Genomic DNA, 22,003 nt, shown 5'->3' with positions numbered 1-22,003 from the left:
TGAACCATTTGTCTAAATGTTTCAGAGTTACACACTAAGCCAATAGGCTGTTAAATACAGTCCATTTTTCTTCCTATCTTGACAAATGAACATCTTCATAACATGAGAAAGCCAGGTTTGAATTAGAGGGCTCGGGACTCCTTAGAGTTCTGGAATATGTCCCTTGAACAGAGTCAGCTGTAGCTCCAGGGGCAGCCACCTGCTTCTCTTCCCATCCCTGGCTCCATCCCACACCTGATGTATGTGGCCACCTGAGCCTGTACGTCTAAGTTCTGTCTGAAGTCTCCATAAAAAGTGAGCCTGGATACCTGTCAGGGGCATGCATGCTGGTGGCACTGTGCACTCTTGGGAGGAGGACAGATCTACAGAAGACAAACAAGCCCCGGGCACCCAAAGAGAGGCCTAGCAAGGGAAGTGTGAGCTACAAGTGGGGACCTTCAGGGGGGACTGCACATTCCTCAAGGCGTGGGGTGGGGGCACAGCCCGAGGCAGGCCAGGTGGGTCCTGCAGAGCTTAGGGTGCACACCTGCCTGGCCTAAGGGTGGTTTTACAACACTGAGGTCATTTATCTCAGTCAAGAGGCAACTTGCTTCATTTCCAAATTCACTCTGAAGAGCTGGGGTTGGTTAAAGCCCTCTTCACTGGTGCTTACCATCTGCCGGGCATTGAGGCATGGAGATGAACTAAACTTGCTCCCAGCTCTTCAGGGCCTCAGTCTAATGGGAGAACCTAGCTGGGTAGCAGTTTTACACCATGTTAGAGACAGACATAGGAGGTTTGAGGAAGGGCTCCCAGCAGGAGAGGACCTCGGAGTGGCCCTGGAAGGTAAGAAAGTACTAACCAAAAAGGCAGAGGAGGGTGTTTTGGGGAGAAAGCACAGAATGAGTTAAGAATGGTCTATGTTGGCGGGGCATGGTAGCTCACACCTGCAATCCCAGAACTTTGGGAGGCCGAGGCAGGCGGATCACCTGAGGCTAGGAGCTTGAGACCAGCCTGGCCAACATGGCGAAACCCCGTCTCTACTAAAAATACAAAAATTGGCCGGGCATGGTAGTGCATGCCTGTAGTTCCAGCTACTTGGAAGGCTGAGGCAAGAGAATCGTTTGAACTCAGGAGGTGGAGGTTGCAGTGAGCTGAGATCGGGCCACTGCATTACAGCCTGGGAGACAGAGCGAGACTCTGCCTCAAAAAAAAAAAAGAATGGTCTCTGTAATGAGCCTTGAGCCTTCCAGCGGTGAGAAGGTCTGATCAGTGACAAGGGGGTGCCAGCAGAGGCCAGTGTATGCACCAACAGGAACACAGATTTTATTGCCTCCAGGAAGTGGGGGAGGCACTGAGGCTTTCAGCAGAAGGGGGTCATGTGCAAATCGATATTTGTAGACCACAACTCTGGCACTGATATGGAGTAGAAAATAATCGGGGAAGGAGTTAATGAAGGTCTGCTATGCATTCACTCAGTAGATACTTGTTGAGCCCCTCCAATATGCCAGGCACTGTTCTAGACTGGGGAAGCTATGGTGGTCAAGGCAGAAATAGTCCCTCCTCTCAAGCAGTTTATGCTCTAATCAGAAGGCAGGGACACTATAGAAACATAAAGCAATGAAGACATCACACTGTTTCAGACAGCCGTGAGTGCTGTGGGTAATGGATAATGGGGTAAAGAGGAAGGAGGGGACATGAGAGAGAAGACGGAACAGCTCATTCCTTCATGTGTCTCTTCACCCAACAGGTATGTATTTATTGAGGGCCTACTATGGGCAGTGTCTCCATAGCGGAGAGATGAAACCAAAACTCTGTTTTCACAGCATTCATGTCTCATGGAGGAGTCAGACACCATTCAGATATCCCACTGCTAAGCTGCATATTCTGGAGCGAAGGATCATGGGTCCTTGAGAGCATACAGCCAAGGAACCCCACCTTGGTTGGGTGGCCTGAGAAGACGGACTTTGGGAGGGTGGGAGAGCATTTCCAACCCAGCAGTGGGAGGGCCAGATGAGCGCTAGGGAGAGCCAGCTGGAAGTGCCTAGGGAGGAGGGAAGAGAGGTGTGGGGTGCGGCCACCCAGGTGGGCAAGGGTCCTGCCATGCCCAACTCTGCCTGGGGACTTGGCCTTTTTCTTTTGTTTGTTTTGATTTAAGCCAAGTATATATATTTTTTATTGTGGTAAAACATATCTAAAATAAAATCTTCCATTTTAGCCATGTGGAAGTGTACGATTCAGTGGCATTAATTATATTCACAATGTGTGTGACCGTCGCCACTATCTATTTTCAGAACCTTTCCTCACCCCAGAGAGACACTGTGGCCATGACGCAGGAACTCCTTGTTTCCAATTCCCCCATCCCTGGTAGCCACTAATCTACTTTCTGTCTCTATGGACTTGCCTACTTGAGAAATTTCATGTAAATGGAATCATCTAATATTTGTCCTTTTGGGTCTGGCTTATTTCGTTGAACATAATGTTTTCAGAGTTTACTCATGTGGGATGTCAGAATGTCATTCCTTTTTGTGGCTGAATAATATCCCAGTCTATGTATCTGCCACATTTGTTTATTGATTCCTCTGTTGATGGACACTTGGGCGGTTCCCACCTCTTGGCTATTGTGAATAATGCTGCAATAAACATCCATTTGACTTTTTATTTTCAATTCTTTTGGGTATATGCCCCAAAGTATAATTCTAGGTCATATGGTAATTCTATGTTAAGTTTTTTCGAGGAAGCTTCATACTGTTTTTTTATAGCAGCCGCACCATTTTACATTCTTACCAGCAAGGCACAAGGGTTTCAATTCCCCCACATCTTGCTATTTTTCTGTTGACTTTGATTTATCTTAAAAGCATCAGGTCTAAATCCTCTCTCAGAACGTACTCTGATCATCCAAGTCCTGTTGGCAATCTGAAGACTCTTTATTTTGTGGTGGGACTTTGATGCATGTGCCTTCTGGGTAGTTGAAAGAATTCAGGGAAATTCTGTTCAGCATCCCTATTGCCAACAACAGCCAGAAAGCAGAGACGGAGGTGGGGGGAACTGGATAGGAACTGGGAAACAGGTGACAAATTTGGGACCTCTCCCATGAGGTACCCATTATAGTGGGCATCTTCTAAGGATTCTTTTCTTCTCTCCATTACAGCACCACTCTCCACAGCAGGTGTCAATAAATGTATGCTCATAGTAGGTGCTCAATAAATAAACACTTGAATGAAAAAGCTACTCCCGCTTCTTTTCCTCATTTCTCCTCCATCATCCATGATCCAGGTCTGACAAGGGCATCGCTGAAGGTCAGACATCTTAGACTCTCTTAGAGTGAAGCAACTCCCTCCCAGGGCCCTTAGGCTATTGTGTAGCTGGACCCAGTCAACCACCCTAGGTCTTTTTTGGTACTGACCAACTGCTTGCCATGACAGTTATTCTACATGGCGCTCATAGTGTGTGTAAGAAATTACACACACACGTGCGTGTGCAAACATACACACACACACACACACACACACACACGGCAGTCCTTTTCAGAACAAGGCAGGGCTAAGCACACAAATAAAAGGAATAGAAAGAGGGTGGTTCATCCAAATGATACTGTCTATGCACATTGTGGTTTAAAGATTGCAGAGCACCTTGTCAGATATTTTCTCATTTGATCCTCGCAATAAACCATTGCAATTGGCAGGGTAAGTGCTGCTATCCATTCCGGTTTTGCAACAGGGGGACAGACTCAGAAAGGGGACGTGACCTGCGGAAGGTCAGAGCTGGTAAGCGGCAGGGACAGGTCTGATTCCATGCCCAGAGCTGGCTCCCTCTCCCTACCATGGTGATGACTCACCCTGGCCTGCTTGCCCCCAGCCTGCTCAGGGCCTCCAGGAGGAGCTCAGCCAGGCTTTTAACAATCAATCAAGAGTTTTCCTGAGGCGTCTGCACAGACTTTTGGCTAGTCTTCTCAGAAGCTGTTCTTGCAAAATGCTTTCTTATTTTTTGCCCAACCAATACTGAGGTCAAAAAGGAAAAACAACAACAACAACAACAACAAAAGGGAAAAAAAAAGCTCTTCCATTCTGTACCATTCAGCCTGGCAAAGCCCATCTCATTCCCGGAATTCTAATTGGAAACTGCCTTCTGTTCTCATTAGTTTGGGTTGTAGCAGTCATTACATTCCAAGTAATTAATCCCTGAATGCCAATTTCTTACTAGAATTAGCCTGGACTCAACAACTGGTTTTCTTAGCAGCAAAGCTGAAGCAATTATTCCTAGCTTTTGTAACTAAACATGCTGTGCTTGACACTTTACAATGTTTTTATCATCATTGAGTTATCAACATTTATCTCTATCGGGGGAAAGAAAAGGCTGTTCAATTGTGAAGGCCCAGCAATCACACAGAGCTGCTTACTGACATGGATGGGCTCCCTGGGGCTTTCTCTTTTTGCTTGGAAAAAAGGGAGAGTATCCCCTGGGCCTCAAATTTCACTGAAATTCAGAAGTGAGCACCTTCTGAGACTAAGGAATAGGAAACCAACGGGAAGATGCAGCAGAGAGGCCTCAGGTTCCAGGGCAGTGCTCCCTGGGAGCTCAGGGTCCATGGCTGGTGGGCAGCATCCCGATCCTCTTGGAGGCTGTCCCGTTGGGCTTCCAGCTCAGTGTCTGTGGGACATGTCACCTCCCTTCCAAAGCTGGGCCACCCAGAGTCAGGCCCACGAACCTACCTACTCTGGGCCAGAAGAGGGGTGCTGATCGTCTTGTGCCGGTACCTAATCTTACGCCTTCTGGAGGTGATGCAGGAGGAACTCCTGAGTTCACAATCCTGACTCCACCACTTGCTGCTGTGTGGCTTTGGACTCATTGCTAAGCCTCTCTGGACCTCAGATCCCTCATCTATATAATCATAGCTCTATTTCACAGGGTTATTTGAGGATCAAATAAGTTAATATTAGTAATTAGAACAGTGTGTGCCTAACACATAGTAAGTGCTTTATAAGTGTGTGTTTAAAGACAAGTAAATAGAAACTTTTCTTTAATTATTAAAGGGCCTTTTCCTGTTCTTTTGTTCCCTTCAGCAGGTGTGAGAGGCCACAAGATAGACTAGAAAGGCAGAAAGAGGAAGATTGATTCTCTCCCACCGCCTCCCAAACCACAAAGCTCCCTGATTTATTTGAATATACCCACAAACAAATCTCAAACCCATTGTTCAAAAAAGTCGACCTTTGGTATTATTGTGATAGTGACTATTTCTGAGTCTCTCCAAAAATGAAACTTAAAGTATTTCTCAATAGCCTGTAGAGAACTAGTCTTCAGATTACCAACTACTAATCAGTCAAAGTTAGAGCAGCTACAATCCAGTAAATGGAAGCCGGACACGCTAGATTCTTTTCTCTCCTTTCACTGCATCAGCATCAGGACCTATGAACTAAGGGTTCCCGCCTCACATCTAGTAATGATAATAATAACAACAACAATAGTGATAATAGCAGCTAACATCTGTATAGCATTTATTCTGTGCCAAGCACTTTATTATATTAACTCATTTAGTCCTCAGAACAACCAGTGGAGGCAGGCAGTTATTATTACCCCATTTTACAGATGAGAAAACTGAGGTCCCCAAAAAGCTAAAACTCAAGTCCAAAGTCACATGGCTGGAAGCTGTAGAGGCAGTAGCTGAACCCAGGTAGTGTGACTCCAGAGACCAGCACTTAGCATTAAGCTAAACCTTCTATATCTTCGACCCCAGCTGTGAGCTCAGACCCAGTCTGGCTCAGAAACTTAACACTGTCCACAGGCTGGAGGGATCTGCAGGGCTTGGGACCAAGTCTCACTGCTCCTCAGGCTCTGGTCTTGTACATGGCAGCTCTCTGAATATCATGTTTCTGCCTTAGAGCACGCTTTGGGAGATGCCTGATTCTTTCCCTGTTCTTCAGCCTCTGTATTGATAACATGCTGAGTTTTCCCACTTCCTTGCCTTGTTCTTGCAGTTCTTAGCCTTTATTTATTAATTAGACCTACATCTACTATGCACCCACTATACAAGCCAGTCATTTATACCAGGCCTGGGGATACAGAGCCCTTGGGGAACTCACCATCTGATAGGGACACAGATGCGAAAGTAAATGCCTAGAGCGGAGAGTCTGAGCTTTGTGCTTAAAATCAGTGAGAACCAGTGAGGCAGATAGAGGGGGTCAAGGGTTATCAGGAAAGGCTTCACAGAGGAGAAGGCGAGACTAGGTCTTGAAAAGTCCTGCCAGGTTACTTTATTATAAAGACACAAGCACGCATATGGTCATTGCAGCACTATTTATAATAGCAAAGACATGGAATCCATCTAAATGCCCATTAGTGATAGACTGGGTAAAGAACATGTAGAGCATATACACCACGGAATACAATGCAGCTATAAAAAGGAACAAGATCATGTCCTTTGCAGGGACATAGATGGAGTTGGAAGCCATTATCCTCAGCAAACTAATGCAGGAATAGAAAACCAAATACAGCGTGTTTTCACTTATAAGTGGGAGCTGATTATTGATGAGAACACATGGACACATGGCAGGGGAGAACAACACACACAGGTCACCTGTGAGGGGATAGGGGAGGGAGAGCTTCAGGAAGAATAGCTAATGGATGCTGAGTTTACTACCTGGGTGATGGGATGATCTGTGCAGTAAACCAACATGGGACACATTTCCCTATGAAACAAACCTTCATACCCTGCACGTGTACCCCAAACTTAAAAGTTGAAAAAAAGAAATCCTGCCTCAGTCAATAACCTTGTGGCTGTGACCCTGCTTCCTGTTCCTGGACATTCCTGGATGTCCCCAGTTGCCTGTAATATTTGCCAGTGGTCACTTTTTACACACCACATCCTGCCTGCTTGGGCATACCCACGTGACCTCAGAGAGTAAAAGAGAATTGCATTTGTCATCTTTATTTTATCATTGGTTAGTGGTAAATGTGTAGACATCTGCCACCCTAGTGCCAGCCCCATGTTTCCCACTGAAGCTTCATGTCTATCTGGATTTGTGTCCCTTAGGGACGCCATAACAGTGGCCCTCGTCTTCTCAGCTTCACGTGGAGAAAACATCTTCCCAGCTCTCCCTTTTCTACTCCCAAATCTTTTGGAGAGATCCAAGGGGCAAAGGAGGAAACCAAACTCATTAATTCTACACTCCAGCAATAAAATAAGACTCAGAGAATTTAAGAGACTCATCTGGTGACTTTGGATTCGTTCATAGAGTCATCACTCATTTTGAAAATGTGTCCCTTCTCTGCATGTCAAGGCTGACTTCCTTTCCTAATTTCAAACTGTTTCTCATTCCCAGAGGTTCTTCTCTAACTCACTCATCAAATAATGTGAGGAGCTTTTTGGGGACTTCCTTATTTAAATTTGAAAAAGAATGAAAAAAAGGAAGGAAAGGAGGAAGGAGAGAGAAAGAGAGGGAAAGAAAAATAAAGAAAGAAAAATAAAGAGAAAGGAAGAAAGAGAAAGACAAGAAGGAAGGAAAGAAGGAAGGAAGGAAGGAAGGGAGGGAGGGAAGAAGGAATGCATACAGGCCAAAAGAAATCAATGTTTATGAAAGCACTACTGTGTGCCAGGCTCTGGTCTAGGTGCTTTTGCTTATATTTACCATATTAATTCTTCTTTAGCCTCACATTGTATGTATTATTATAGGGAAGGTGAACGAAGCTCAAGGTGATGAAGTAACTTGCCAAGGATCTCATAGATATGAATATTAGAACTAAATTTGAAGCCACATCCTAGTCCAAAGTCCGTGATGTTTCCCACACATTGATAAGTGTTTAAAATACCTCTGTGGACCTTTCTATTAAATTTCTGCCACCCACGATAAATGGGTTAAACTCATAAAATTAACCTATTTGCATTCTCCATTTTATGTCTATTGTATTCACCACATCACCCCACCATTTGGTGTAAATTGCCTCAAACTTTTTTGAAAAGAGGCAGCCTGTAAATCAGTTCAATTGTAAAGACTCATCTTTGCACACCAAGGTCACCTTGGAGGGAGGTAAAGGGCAAGTGTCATCTTCTCATCTGACAGATTCAGTGGCCAAGGTTAAGCGACTTGCTCAAGACCACACAAGGAAGCAAGCCAGAACTGCAAATGAAAGCTTAGCCTCTTGATTCTGAGTAAACCTCCCTGGCCAAGTCTTTTCAAGGAGTGGGTGGTAAGTGCCTGGGAGCTCGCCTCTCTGTTTCTAATTTCTCTCCGATTCTTGGAGAGCAGCGCGTTTCTGGCACTTGCTTCAGTAAGCACACTGAGAAGGGTCCAACTGGCATTTATTTAATTACCATAAACAGATGTAGCACTTTGGCTTCAATGAGGCAGCTTCTTGATGTGCTCATCAGCCCTCCTGCTTACAGGGAGGCTCGCACAGGGCACAGGGGTGGCAGAGAACAGTCAGGTTCCTGCAGTGCCAGCGCCTGCCCCAGTGCCCCCAGGCCACCACCCTGGGGGACACTGTGACAAACAGACATCATGGAGGACAGGGAATTGTGACGATGGCACATGTCTGAGGCCTTTCCTCAGGTTTCCTTTTCATTCCTTCCATTCCAGTCTGTCCTGTGAGCCTTCTGCACCCCTTGGTGACTTTTCCCAGATATCAGTGCTGTTTAATGAGGTGGCTCTGAGACCTCCTTTGCTGATTTTCCCTCCTTGGCCCCTGCCTGAGTGTTTTCCTCCCGCTTTCTAGAGTCAATGTGGACACAGTGCCTCCTTTCTCTGGCTTTTGACCTGGACACACGGCTTGGAGGCATCATCCCGCTTTCCTTCCAGACACCCACCTCTCACCCTGATGCCTCCTTCACTCAGTTCTTCTCACAGCAATATTTGAAAAAGAAAATGTTGGAAGGGCCTAAGGGGAAGCATTTACCAGAAACCAAGGTAGAAGCTGAGTTAAATTAGGTAGGAAATGGTCATTAAAATTTCATTCCTCTTTGATTTTAGAAAAAAAAATTAGTTATAGAGTATGACTGCTAACGAGAAAGGAAATTTCAAAAGGCCTGTGGATCTCTTAGAGAACAGGTGTTACATGCTAAAAGCCACGTTCTTTTAAAGGCCATTTTTGCTTTGTATAAATAGACTTCTTTCTTTTCTTTTTTTTTTTTTTTTTAGAGAAAAAGCAGCCTGTTTCATAGTATGTGGATGCTTAGAGAGCATTTGCATTTCCAATGTGGTCAACCAGCTTCCACTGTTAGATAATGACAAGACAATCATATGGCCCAGATTTGGAAATCAGTCCCAGTTTCAGACATTTTTGTCCACCTGTTACACCAGATAACTCATTTCTTAAAAAAACATGGTCATAGAGCACAAACTTCCTTTCCTACAGGATAATTTTGAATTGGGCATTTACATAAAGTTGTGGCAAAGATTTTCCAGAAATATTGTATACAAATCATAATTTTTAGGCTGGGTGCGGTGGCTCACGCCTGTAATCCCAGCACTTTGGGAGGCCAAAGCAGGCAGATCATGAGGTCAGGAGATCGAGACCATCCTGGCTAACATGGTGAAACTCCGTCTCTACTAAAAAAAAAAAATTAGCCAGGCATGGTGGCACCCGCCTGTGATCCCAGCTACTCGGGAGGCTGAGGCAGGAGAATCAGTTGAACCCCGGAGGTGGAGGTTGCAGTGAGCCGAGATTGCGCCACCGCACTCCAGTCTGGGCAGCAGAGCGAGACTCCATCTCAAAAAACAAACAAACAAACAAACAAAAATCATAATTTTTACCAAGCCTGAATTTGGAGGGCTTAGCTCTTTGTAGAAGCTTCCAGACAACCAATTCTATGATCAGGAAGAGAGCTAGCTCAACATCAAAGTTAAAAGCAAGAGCTAGGCCGGGTGCTGTGGCCGACGCCTGTAATCCCAGCACTTTGGGAGGCCGAGGTGGGTGGATCCCCTGAGGTAAGGAGTTCAAGACCAGCCTTGCCAACATGGTGAAACCCCATCTCTGCCAAAAATACAAAAATTAGCTGGGAGTGGTAGTGTGCACCTGTAATCCCAGCTACTCGGGAGGCTGAGGCGTGAGAATCACTTGAACCCAGGAGGCGGAGGTTGCAGTGAGTGGAGATCGCACCACTCCCCTCCAGCCTGGGTGGCAGAGGGAAACTCTGGCTCAAAAACAAACAAACAAACAAACAAACAAACAAAACCACGAGCTAAACTCTGCTGCTCATGGAATGGGTTCTGGGGAGGTTACTTCATCTCTCTGTGCCTCAGCTTCCTCATGTGTAAACTGGAAATAGACTAATGAATTATCCTGAGGATTTTTTAAAAGGCAATTCAGGTAAATCACTTAGTACAGTGCTTGGCACTTAGTAAGTGCTCAATAAATGTTAGGCAGTTAAAAAATATACACATAGTCTTAATTTGGGTTCCCCAAAAACAGAGCCTGAGATAAGGATTTGGATGCAGTGGTAAATTTGGGAGGTTATTCCAGCAAGCAGGAGGAAGGGAACAAGTGACTGCTGCAGGCCACAGGAACTCCATCCCACCAGGCAGCGTAGAGGAGCACAGAGGATGCTACCAGGATGGCCCACCCAGAGCCGGAGCATCTCTGTGTGCGTTTATACACACAGAATGAATAAGACAGGGTCCCGGCTCAGCGTTTTAAAGTGAAATATACTCAATATTAATCCTAAGGCCAAGCATGTCGGCTCAGTTGTTTGTCGTGAAAAGTAACTCTGAGGGATGACATATCAAGACATGCTTTAAAGCACAGAATTTTAATTTTTAAAAAAGGTTCTGCCACAAAGAGCTGGGTGACATTGAGTAAGCTTTTCAACCTTTTTCTGTTTTGATATTCTGTATAACGGAGAATGATAATAATATACTACTTCCCAGTGATGATTAAATGTAATAGCACTTAACATAGTTCTTCGATGTAGCATTTTGTGGTTATTATCATTATAGTTTTCATTGTGTGCGTAACTAATACAGTAGAAAACTATTGTCAGGGTTTCAGGATGTGTAGCCACCTTGGCCTAGTATAAGTCATCATACATCCCAAAAGTACACAGCGGGAACCCAAAGTTCCAAGTGGCCACTTGCCCTGGACTCCCTGGCACATCTTGGCAGAGTCGTAGCAGTTAGATCCGAGGGGCCATGAAGTCTGGTTATGAAGCTGGCAGGTGGCAAGGCTTGCTGACCAGTCTCTTGTAAAATCTGTGTTACTGATCTGCATTTGGTTTCATCTCTGTGGGGCCTTCCTAATGCCAAGCTAACCCTGCCCTCCCTCTCCAAGCATGGGCTGCAGTGGCCCATCTCTTCTGCAGAAGATCATGTCCTTTTCATCCTGGGAAGCCACGGCCTACCGTTTCCTTTCTCAGGCTACGCTCTCCTTGCTGGAGTGCTGGTGCCACAGCTGAAAACAGCTCTGCAATGTGCAGTTCCCTTCTTATCATGGATTTATTCTTGATTAAAAATACATTAAAGAACCAAGAAATGATTACAAGATATAGCATCTTGCAAGTAAAACTGACATTTCCAGTTAGACCACAATTCTAAATTATCCACAAAGACCCGGTTCTTCTGGTAAAAACATCATGTTTGTTTCTAATCTGTTTTCTGATGGTGCCATAGTCAAGTTGAATATGTAGTCTTTGGATCCATCCTGCTGTTTGAAGGTCTGGGATGATGGCTGCAAGGGTTTGGTGACTTCACTTGGAGCCTCATCCCTGTCTCTCACTATATATTTGTGCCAGCACTAGAGACATGAGGAACATTTGCCTTTGTAATGCCCCGCTGTTGTCCAGCTGGTATATACCTTGGCAAGGTCCTGAGAACAAGACCCCTCTGGGAAGAGGTCCAACACTGTCATGGGGACATATTACAGAGTCAATGTCCTTAACCAAAGTGCCATCCCCAGCTCTGTTGGAACCTCATCAGTGGGAACCTGGGGCAAGTCACTTCATCCCCTTGAACCACATTTGTTAGACCGGGTCCTTGAACTAGAACATTATTCTGGCTCTCAGCTTAAACACTGTGCGCTTCAAAAGCATGGTCCTCAACAGGTATGTCATTTTACTGCTGTACCTTCCCCCTTCCCTCCAACATACAGTTGGAGTAAAAGTTTGGTCACCCAAACTTAGGCAAAGGAACTTGGGTCACATTTCGTGCACCAGGTAACATCTCTGCGGGACTCATCTACTAGTAATGATGATAACTACTGTTAATAGAGTAATTATAACATGCCAGGTGCTGTGCTGAACACTTTATATAAATCGTATGTATATTTTTTGAGACAGTGTCTTGCACTGCTACCCAGGCTGGAGGGCAGTGGTGCAATCATGGCTCACCACAGCCTGGACCTCCTGGGCTCAAGCGATCATCCCACCTCAGTTCCTCCACGCTGAATAGCTGACACTACAGGTGTGGGCCGTCATGCTCTGCTAATATTTATATTTTTGGAGACATGAGGTCTCACTATGTTGCCCAGGCTGGTCTCAAACCCCTGGGCTTAAGAATCCTTCTGCCTCAGTCTCCCAAAGTGCTGGGATTATAGGCATGAACCACCGTGCCCGGACTGTATATCATATTATTTAATCTTTACAACAACAACCATTTTATAGGGGAGGACATGCAGACTCTGGGAGGCCAAAGATATTATCCAAGGAATGCAACATTGGATTCAAACCCAGATCTAACTCCAAAACTCATACTTTAGGTCCTCAGCTAAAACATTTCTCTTCTTTCCCAACACCACTTTCTCCACTTACCTCTTTCCTGAGGCTGGTTGGTTACAGACTGGGTGGGGAAGAAGGGTCTTGTTTATCTCTATTTGTTCTTCCACTGTGCTGGGGGCCAGTTTTCCCCACCCACTGGGCTTTGAATTCTGTGATCTTACACTTCTATTCAGAGACCACTCAGGGCCCATACAGGGGAGCATCTCAGAATTGCCATTATTTCTGTGTGTGTGTATGTGTGTGTGTGTGTGTGTGTGTTTGTAGAAACTCAAGTTGGAGTGTAGGGAACTCAGGCCTAGGGCTTAGCTCATTAATGTTTAATTTTCTGATGACAGTGGGATCTAGGAGTTCTGTCTTGCCCTTCCTTGATTCCAGAGGCTGCAGCCTGGACTGAGCATCATCCCCCTTGTCATCCATGCCCCGCTCAGAGGGAAGCTGTGTCCTCAAGGTGCAGCGAACTGCAGGGCAGAGAGAAAATGTACAACCTCACAGGGACATGCAATTTCTGCCTCCATCTGTCTCTCTACCCTGCTGAATCTCAGAGTGGTGTCACTGAGCCTGCAGATATATACCCTTCAAATCAGACACCCCTCACAGAGCCACCTACCCACATGCTTACTCGAGCCTCTGCTAATGAAAAGAAAGAATGCATAAGTCATGAGGGGCACGTTTTCAGGATGAGCAGAGAAGGGGATTTATCTGCATGACTCCCGGCTCTGTGAATGACAGGCCCCAGCTCGTTCAGCTCCTGTCCCACTGCAGGCATGAGTGTCTTCCTGAGACCCAGCCTGTCGGGCTCAGAGCCCAACAGGGTTCCATGCTTTCTTTGAAGCTAAACATTAAGGACAAATCTGACTTTCACATGAGGCAGAAAATTGTTCTGTTCACAATTCTCTTCAAGGCCAAAGATAACTCACAAAATACCAAGAAACAGCAAGCAGCAAAGTTTGCAGAGAGGAAGGGAAGGCGGAGAAAGACAGCCAGGTGGGGCGTGTGGGGAGTCAAAGCCAGCTTTGAGTAGCTGCTTTCATCATAATGACGATGCTAACAATTGGTGCCAGTCATAATCCCAAAAGATGCAATCACAGACATCATAATCCTGAAAGTTGAAATCCCCAAAGATCAAAATCCCTAAAGTCTGAAATCCTGAAAAATCTCATTCCCAAAAGATTAAAATCCCAAATGTTAAAATTCTGAAAGTCAAACTCTGGAGAAAGGATTCGTACATTTAGGTTGTGTGCAGGATAACTGCACCATGTTAGTTGTATCGTGTTAGGCAGAACGATTACCTTGTTATTGTCTTATGCGGAACTTAAGTATGATTTAAGGAGATGCGTACAGGGGCTAAGTTGTGGACTTGTGAACTAAATTTTAGGTGTCAAGTTGACTGAATTTAAAAATACCTAGAAATCTAGTAAAGCATTATGTTGGGTGTTTCTGTGAGGGTTAGGTTTCTGTGAAGGGAGGTTAGTGTGTGAGTATGAGTGGGTTATCTGGGGAAGAGCTGCTCTCACTGTTGGTGGGCACCATCTCATTGGCTGATGGCTGGGAGAAACAAATACAGAAAACAAATCGATCTCTCTCTGAGAGCCAGGACAGATTTTTCTTCTGCTGCCTTGGACATCAGAACCCCAAGCTCACCAGCCTTTGGACTCCAGGACTTACACCAGCAACCACATTTAAATGAGAGTTAACCATTGGCTTCCCTGGTTCTAAGGCCTTCGGACTTGGAGTGAGCCATGCTACCGGCATCCCAGGGTCTCCAGCGTGCAGATGGGCATGTCGTGGGACTACTAAGCAGTCATAATCGTGTGAGCCAATTTCCCTAATAAATCCCCTCTCATATATCCATATACACACTTATCTTATTGGTTCTAGCTCTCTGGAGAACCCTAATACAGATTTGGTACTGGGGAAGCTGAATATCATTCATTCTTATACATTCCTTACAACACAGTGGAAGAGATCTGTGAAATTGACCCCTCACAAAAATGCTGTGATAAGTTAAGTGTATGAAGCTATTTAATGGTGAAAGATAAAAGTTTAAAAGCTAATTACATTGGTGCTATGATAGCAGAAAATCACTTAATTGCAATGGCCCAGCAATAACCAAACTTTCAAGTGGACAGCATACACTTATACAATTTGTAGACCACAACCACTCTCCAAATACAAGTGCGGCGACTATTTTGAAGATTCTAGAAGAAGTGAAAATGCAGGTGAAAGATACAAAAAAAACTCCCCTGCCAAATTATTTAATCATGTACTACTTCTGCCCTTTCACACATAGTGCCAATACACTATGCTATGTATTTAATCTTTGTATTGTCTCCAATAATAGATGTATACATTGTGTAAAGACTTTTAGAGAGTTCTCTTTTGTTTTGTGGATTTTTTTTTTTTCTGCAAATTTGACTCCAGGAAAGTGCATTATCACAATGTTGACCTTGTGTGTAGGCATTGTGCGTGTTGTAAAAACGCTGAAACTTCCTCAGTGAATAAACAGCTGTCCTTTCTGTACATCTGCATTTGTGAAAGATACCATTTCTTGAGATCTCGGCGGTTTGGGTGACCGCACATGCAATGGTGACTCGCTGGTTTTTGAGCCATCCATCAAAAGATTTACATTGTCCATCACAGTGTTTCAGATGGCCACAGTTACAAAGCTGGGTGCACACAATTACCAACCATAGTAATATGCATTTATACATTTCCCTTTTGATCTAGTTCTTTATGAATATAGTTTGTCTGTTTATAACTTATCCCTATGCCACAGTTGTTAGTATATCTGAGTGTTTAGGCTTGCAAAAATATGTATGTTACTACTGCCTCTTTTATGGTGTTAAGTGGCCTATAAAACACTCTGTTGTATTTTGTATGTTTCTCTTAAAAATGTAAATAAGGGTCTTAAAATTTAAAGGATTTTTTTTCCATAGTTATATTTTTGGGACTTTCATCTTTCCCAATTTCAACATTCGGATTGTGTCTTTCAAAATTATGGCCCAAACTCATAGAAGGGGTGAGGGATTAAGGAAGGATGATGACTTAGAAGCTCTAATTCGTGAAGAAAATGTGGCTCTGGTAAAGGGGAGATGGGAAAGTGTGTGGTGCAGCCCAGGGTGTCATGCTGCTGGCCCCGGGAGGGGAGATAGGGTACAGGAAGGGGACTCTTGCAAGTTTTCACTCTCACACCATGCACCTGGAGGAAGGGACTTTTAGCTTAGCATAATTTGAAGGCAACCTGGGGCAGTGTAGGAATATAGATCTGATGTTAGATGACCTAACTTCTTTTTTTTTTTGAGATGGAGTTTCGCTCTTGTTGCCCAGGCTGGAGTACAGTGGCACGATCTCAGCTCACCGCAACCTCCGCCTCCCGGGTTCAAGTGATTCTCCTGCCTCAGCCTCCCAAGTAGCTGGGACTACAGGTGCCCGCCACTACGCCCAGTTAATTTTTGTATTTTTAGTAGAGACTGGGTTTTACCATGTTGGCCAGGTTGATCTCAAACTCCTGACCTAAGGTGATCCACCTGCCTCGGCCTCCCAAGTGCTGGGATTATCGCTGTGAGCCACCGCACCCGACCTAGAAGACTTAACTTCTAGTCTCAATTTTGTCAGTAAGGTCTCCATTCTTTGGGTTGATTCCTTCCACTGGACATTTCGTGTCTAACCAGGTCACTGTTTCCCTTTGGAGGAACAGAGCTAGTGGATGAAGATGACTTTGCTAAGGGTAAGATATCTCCACAGACAGTTAATTTTTTTTCTTGTTGTTAATTGCTAGGAAAATAATCCATCTTACCCCAGGGAAGCCATTCAAATGACTCAGACCTCTCTGCGGATTTCAAAGAAAGCTTTCAGTATCTATTTTCTAATTTTCCCAAACAGTCCCTGCAGGTTGAGGGATCACGGTGAAGAGAATTCCACCAAATTTGCTTCGAGGCTGCTGGATAAATGTAGTACAGAGGTAATCGGCTCACCTCATCACAGCTGCCAGCTTCAGCCTCCCCTACAACTCAATCACTGGCACACGGCTAACCAAATTACTGCTCCGGGCTCTGGGCCTCCCTGTTATGTGACTCAGGAGCCTCATTTGCAATCACTATTAACCAGAAAAGCCGCACGACTGCTCTGAGCCCACAGAGTGGAGTGTCATACAATATTCACAGAAACCCATGGGCCGGAAGAGGCTGCAAAGCCTCTTCCGTTATTCCGGCTGCAAAGCCTTTAGAATAACGCTCGCACAGTGACCCCCACCAGCTTGGGGTCCCCTTCCTTACCCTTTCTCCAGCCCCTATGGCAAAGTGACTCCAGACTGGACAGAGAAAGAAGACTGTGAAATGCCCAGAGCTCTGGGAATGGGACCATCAGAGGTGACTGTGTGGAGAGGAACTGAGTAACCCACATACCAGCTATTAAACAATCTCGTAGGAAGCCTTTAACTGCTTTAAAGTAGGTATTCATGCAGAACACTCCAAAGGCCACCTCTAAATCTCTAAAGACAATGCTCAGGTCTTTACCTCTCATTCAGTCGCCTGCTGTGCTGCGTGAAACAGAGTTAGCAAAGCCCGGTGCAGCACGGGATTTCCAAAGATTATCCCATAAATGGCAAAGGCGGGCACACATCTCACATCTCTCCTTTCCTGGTCCTGCCTCCTCCTCTTCCTTACAGCTCCCACCCTCCCCACTGCCACTCAATACACATTTATCCACACAGGTTGGTCTTAGATTTCATGCACGTGGATGCATCAACAAATGGTACTGAAGTGCCCTAGCTTTAGATTTCATATCTGTCAGGCACTTAAAGCCACGATTGTCCCATATGCCCCTCCCATTCCATGTGTTCGTGTGTGTGTGTGTGTGTGTGTGTGTGCACGTGTGTGTTTCTGTTGTAACCCAAGGTTAATGGGGTTGTCTGGGGTGGTGCAGGCACGGTGTGGAGGTATCAGAGAGGGCCTCATGGAACTTTGCCAGAAAGCATTTTGCTATTCTTCTTTCAGAAACTTGTTTATCAAAGGCTGTGGTTAAGAGGAGGAAGCCACTCAGCCAGCCTCAGCCTAGCTACTGCCTGCTTGGGAAGTGCTCATGACGGACGCCAGAAGGGCTCTGGCTAGCACTACAGAGCCTTCTCTGGAAAAACCTGGGCACAGGGACTGACCGATCCTCCCCTCAAAGGGCACCTCTGCAGATGGTGCAAAACAAGGCAGGGCCGCCCAGGGCAGGGCACTGTAGAAGCAGCTAGTGCCAGTGGGAGTGGAGCCAGGAGAGAAAGGCTTTCTTCGTTTAGAAACAAGCAAAGGACAGGAGGGAGAGAGGAGTGCTGAATCAGGACCCGGAGCAGGCGTCCTCATGAGCGCCAGCCTGAAGCCTGCTCGCCACATTTCAATAACCACTGTGAATGAGGAAGCAGAGGGCAGCCGGCCAAGAGAGCTGGCTCCTTGACGGTCACTTTTCACAGGGTGGAAAGAAGTGTGGGCACCGTTTGGAACCCTAATCTGTGCAAGTGGTCCTCAGAGACAGAGACAGAGACAGAGACTGAGGGAAAAGGTCTTGTTTGCACTCCACTGCCTGGCACTCACTGAAAGCTGAGGTCTCTTATGTTCAAGGCGGGCTACTCTAGATGTCCCTTTTAATTAGGGTGAGCTTCAGGGGTGTAATGGCTTTAACCAGAGGATCTGATGTCCCCAGGAAGGCTCTGCCTTCCATTTAGAAGGAAAGGCATCAGCTTGCTTGAAGGAATCCCAGGTTACTGAGTAATCACCATAATAAGATTGAGAATGAAGGTGACCTATAGAAGCATGGCAAATACACAATTTTCTTTGCTTTGTAAGTGAATTTTGATTATAACTCAGCACTTGCCTCAGGTTCTAAAATGCTGTTGGTTCGAATTCTCAGGAAAGCCCAGGAAAGGATAAAACACATAAATGCTTCCACAAAGAAAAACACAAGCTTCCCAGCCCTCTTTGTAGCTACATGCAACCCAGAAAATTGAAAGCAAGGTTGTAGTCTCTCCGTCCTTGGTCACCATTTCATGTACTGGCCTGTCATACAAAGTGTGGGGAAGCACGGCAGATCAATAGCTATTCTGGGTTAATATTGCCACAGAATTTTTTTTTCCTCTAAAAAGAGAAGGACATTCCTCCTCATTACATAGATCACAGCTTATTACATCCAAGGCATATTTCTGTGGTCTGTTTATGGAAATTAGTGTTTAGAAAGAGATTTTTTCTGAGGTTACATGTGCTTTTTAATATAAGCAGTGGGGCAGTGACGCTCCTATAGAGTTAGTCCTTTTAAAGCTCTGCAAATGACTATTAGCCCTTAGGTTTGAGAAGGGGGTACAACTTACCTGATGGGGCACCTGCACCCTCCAGGTCTCTCCCTACCTGGAGCCCTCTCCAAATCCTGTGTGCCTCATTCCACATCCTGGGGACATTAGCAGCACTCAACTTGCTTTATCTGGGGTGATGTTTCTCTGAGCAAAAATCCCTAAGTGTTTTTTTATGGGAAATGAAAAGCCAGATAAGCGTGTAAGTGAAAAAGTGAGCCCTGGCCTCTCAAAGCATGTCATCCATTTTTATGTTACTGATTATATGATTTCTAAATTGCCTGAATGTGTTAAGCGACAACTTTTGAATTTGCTATTGGAACTCTACAAATTATATATACAATAACATACATTATTTTTAGGGGAGAGTTATGAAACACCTCTGATACCTCTCTTCAGTCTCAAAAACTGAGGCGGAGAAAGGGCAGATGTTCATAAGCCCATTTAACAGGTGAGGAAGGGAAGGCTCAAAGAGGTGCAGGAGGGGTTCAATTTCACACAGCTGGCCAGAGCTGACTCAAGGCCTCCAACCCTAACTCTGAACTCCTGGGTCAGGGTGGCAAGATGATTTGTCAATATCCAGGCAGACATCATTGAGAAATACACACAAGTGGTTTCCTCTGGCTCCACACAGAGACCTTAACACCTGGCTATTCTTCATCAGCTGCAGTCAATGAACCATATAAATTCAAACTTCAGAAATGCTAAAGTCTCATAAGCAATTTTTAAAGGTATTAAAATACAAAACAGAAGTAAACAAAATTTCTTGCCCCAGGGAACTAACTAATGCAAAGTGACAAAATAATGGAAGTTTGAATGCGGTCTCAAAAGTGGCCATAAAATGGAATTCAGAATTATGTTTTAATGTGTATGCTATCTACTTGCTTTGCCAAGGGTGACTGGTGTGAATTCTTATTTATAAAACTAAATTATACAAGAAGAAGAGAAATAGTGGAATGAGAGAAAACAGCTCGCAAGCAAGAGCAGGTGTGAACAGTTGCATGCGATGGTATTGGTCACAGCTGGGGTACCAGAGAGAGTCAGATCCTAGGTCAGGTGCACCATAGGGGTCCCAGGACAGTCCATCGCTCCTCCACCAGGACTGGCCTTGGCATGTAGCCCCAGCAGCTCCAGGCAGCTGTCTTTCCGCGGAACTTCTAGGAGTGGGGGTACCCATCAGCGCTGACCTGCGGCGCCCCAGCTGAGGATAGTCTGACCGTGGGAGTTTATAAAGTAATGGACAACAGGCAGTGCCCTTCCTCCCCAACAGCAGTGGTCAGAGGGACAGATCTATCCTCACAGAGACTGTCGGGCACGGGCGCTGCAGACATGGCCCCTCCTCCCGGCACTCAGTCCTGTCTGCCTTACACAGGAGGACAGGAAAGGAACTTCCAACGAGTCCACCTTTTATGTTAGGAGAGAGGCAAGGTGCTGAGTTTCCCATCCGGGGAGTTCAGCTTCACCGTCTCCCCAGCCCCCACTCCGCTGACTTCCCCTCCTCCCTACCACTAGCCAGTGGCCCAGCGTTCCTTTCCCGGCCAGTCTTGGCTGTGATGTTTAGCGGCTCTGCCGGACCCCATATTTTGTCTGGTCTCTAAAAGGGCACTGACCTGAGGGTGCAGATGCAGAGGCCGCGGGGCAGCTAGGCAGCCACGAGCAACCCAGCACCCAGCTGCCTAGGGAGCTCCAGGCAGCCGCGGCAGCAGCTCGGAGCTGGTTACATTATTACACAATCCAGGCAAATCCTGCTCCAGTACAAGGAGCGCATCTAACCAGCAGGAAGGAAATAAGCCAAAATCCTCCCGACACCACACACATACACACGAGTCTGAGGACAAGGACAAACACTTTGCAGAAGGAACCCTCCCCCAACCCCACCAACCTCCAGGTCCCTGTTTCAGGATTCCTCACCCCGCAGTAGCGTCTAAAATCCTCGTGTTTGACCACCTCTCCCAACACATGGGACAGAGAGCAATTTGGCTAACTTCAAATCCTGTCTCCCGAGCACTTGCCCACAAATATTAGGGGGAGCGATAGGGACGCCCCCCTGTTCCCGCCACCACCCTCACTTCTGCCCCCCACGCCACTCTCTGGTTGACAGCGTCGGGGAAAGACACTAGACCATCAATCCAATTTTTCCTGCCAGTTGGGGAAACAACACTCGGTCACTAACAGCACCCAGCCACCTAGAGAGCGAGAGTGAGCCGAGGCAAACACGCCGGCTTCCAGACACAGTTCCAGCCCCCGCGACCCGGCTTTGCAAAGGGCTGCACGCGCTCGCCGGAGGGTCGCTGCCGCCTCCGAGAAACGACTTGAACCTGAGCCCGGTGAAGATAAAATGACACAGAGACTCACCTTTAGGTTGTGAGTGGGGTTGACGACACAGACAAGTTGCCCGGCAGCGGAGAAAACCCGTTTAGCTTTGTAGTGCTGAAATCGGAGATGAATGAGATCTAACACAGCCCCAAAGCACTGGGTAAAGAAAAGCATCACAACTTTTGGGGGGTTGTTGGCCCGGGAAGGCAGCGGAGGAAGCTGTGAGTCCTTGGGCTCTGGAAGGAGCGCAGCCTCTGAGACACTCCGCGCCAGCCCGGCTTAGCGCGCCTTCATATTCATCATCAAAATAAGACGGTTAGAATCTTGCAGCAGTGAGGCGGCCAATCAAAAGGACAGAAATGTTATCCTTGAGGTGCAGAGACAGCCAATAACAAATGCCTTCCCTACCGAAACTCCCTGATGAATTGAGCCTGGCGGAGAATGTATTATTGAACATTACCATAGATCAGCACATTGCATTTATCTTGTGATTACAGCCAACCATACCTAATGCTGGGGAGATAGGCTGACAAAATTGATTGCTTAATGTGTCTCCATTTATTAATTGACTTAATTTAACATGAGAGCCTTTCTTAATGCCCTGGCAAGAACGTAAAGCGTTTAAGCCGCCAAATAGTACAACACCCCGCTCCAAAGTAGGCAGATGGATAACGCAGATCGTGGCT

At 45.9% G+C, this 22,003-nt stretch overlaps 1 protein-coding gene across 1 annotated transcript in view; it reads right to left on the bottom strand.

Moving 5' to 3' along the window:
- Nucleotides 1-21,592, bottom strand: part of SIAH3 (siah E3 ubiquitin protein ligase family member 3) — an 84,290-nt gene extending 62,698 nt beyond the window's left edge. The window contains exon 1 of the mRNA XM_011974589.1: nucleotides 21,357-21,592. Coding sequence (XP_011829979.1) covers nucleotides 21,357-21,491 — 135 coding nt within the window. The 5' untranslated portion in view covers nucleotides 21,492-21,592. The remainder of the gene's footprint in view (nucleotides 1-21,356) is intronic.
- Between the last annotated feature and the right edge of the window lie 411 nt (nucleotides 21,593-22,003).

This window comes from Mandrillus leucophaeus, unplaced genomic scaffold (assembly GCF_000951045.1).
Source record: "Mandrillus leucophaeus isolate KB7577 unplaced genomic scaffold, Mleu.le_1.0 Scaffold147, whole genome shotgun sequence".
Taxonomy (NCBI): Eukaryota; Metazoa; Chordata; class Mammalia; order Primates; family Cercopithecidae; genus Mandrillus; species Mandrillus leucophaeus.
This window is presented reverse-complemented; position numbering and strand designations above follow the sequence as displayed.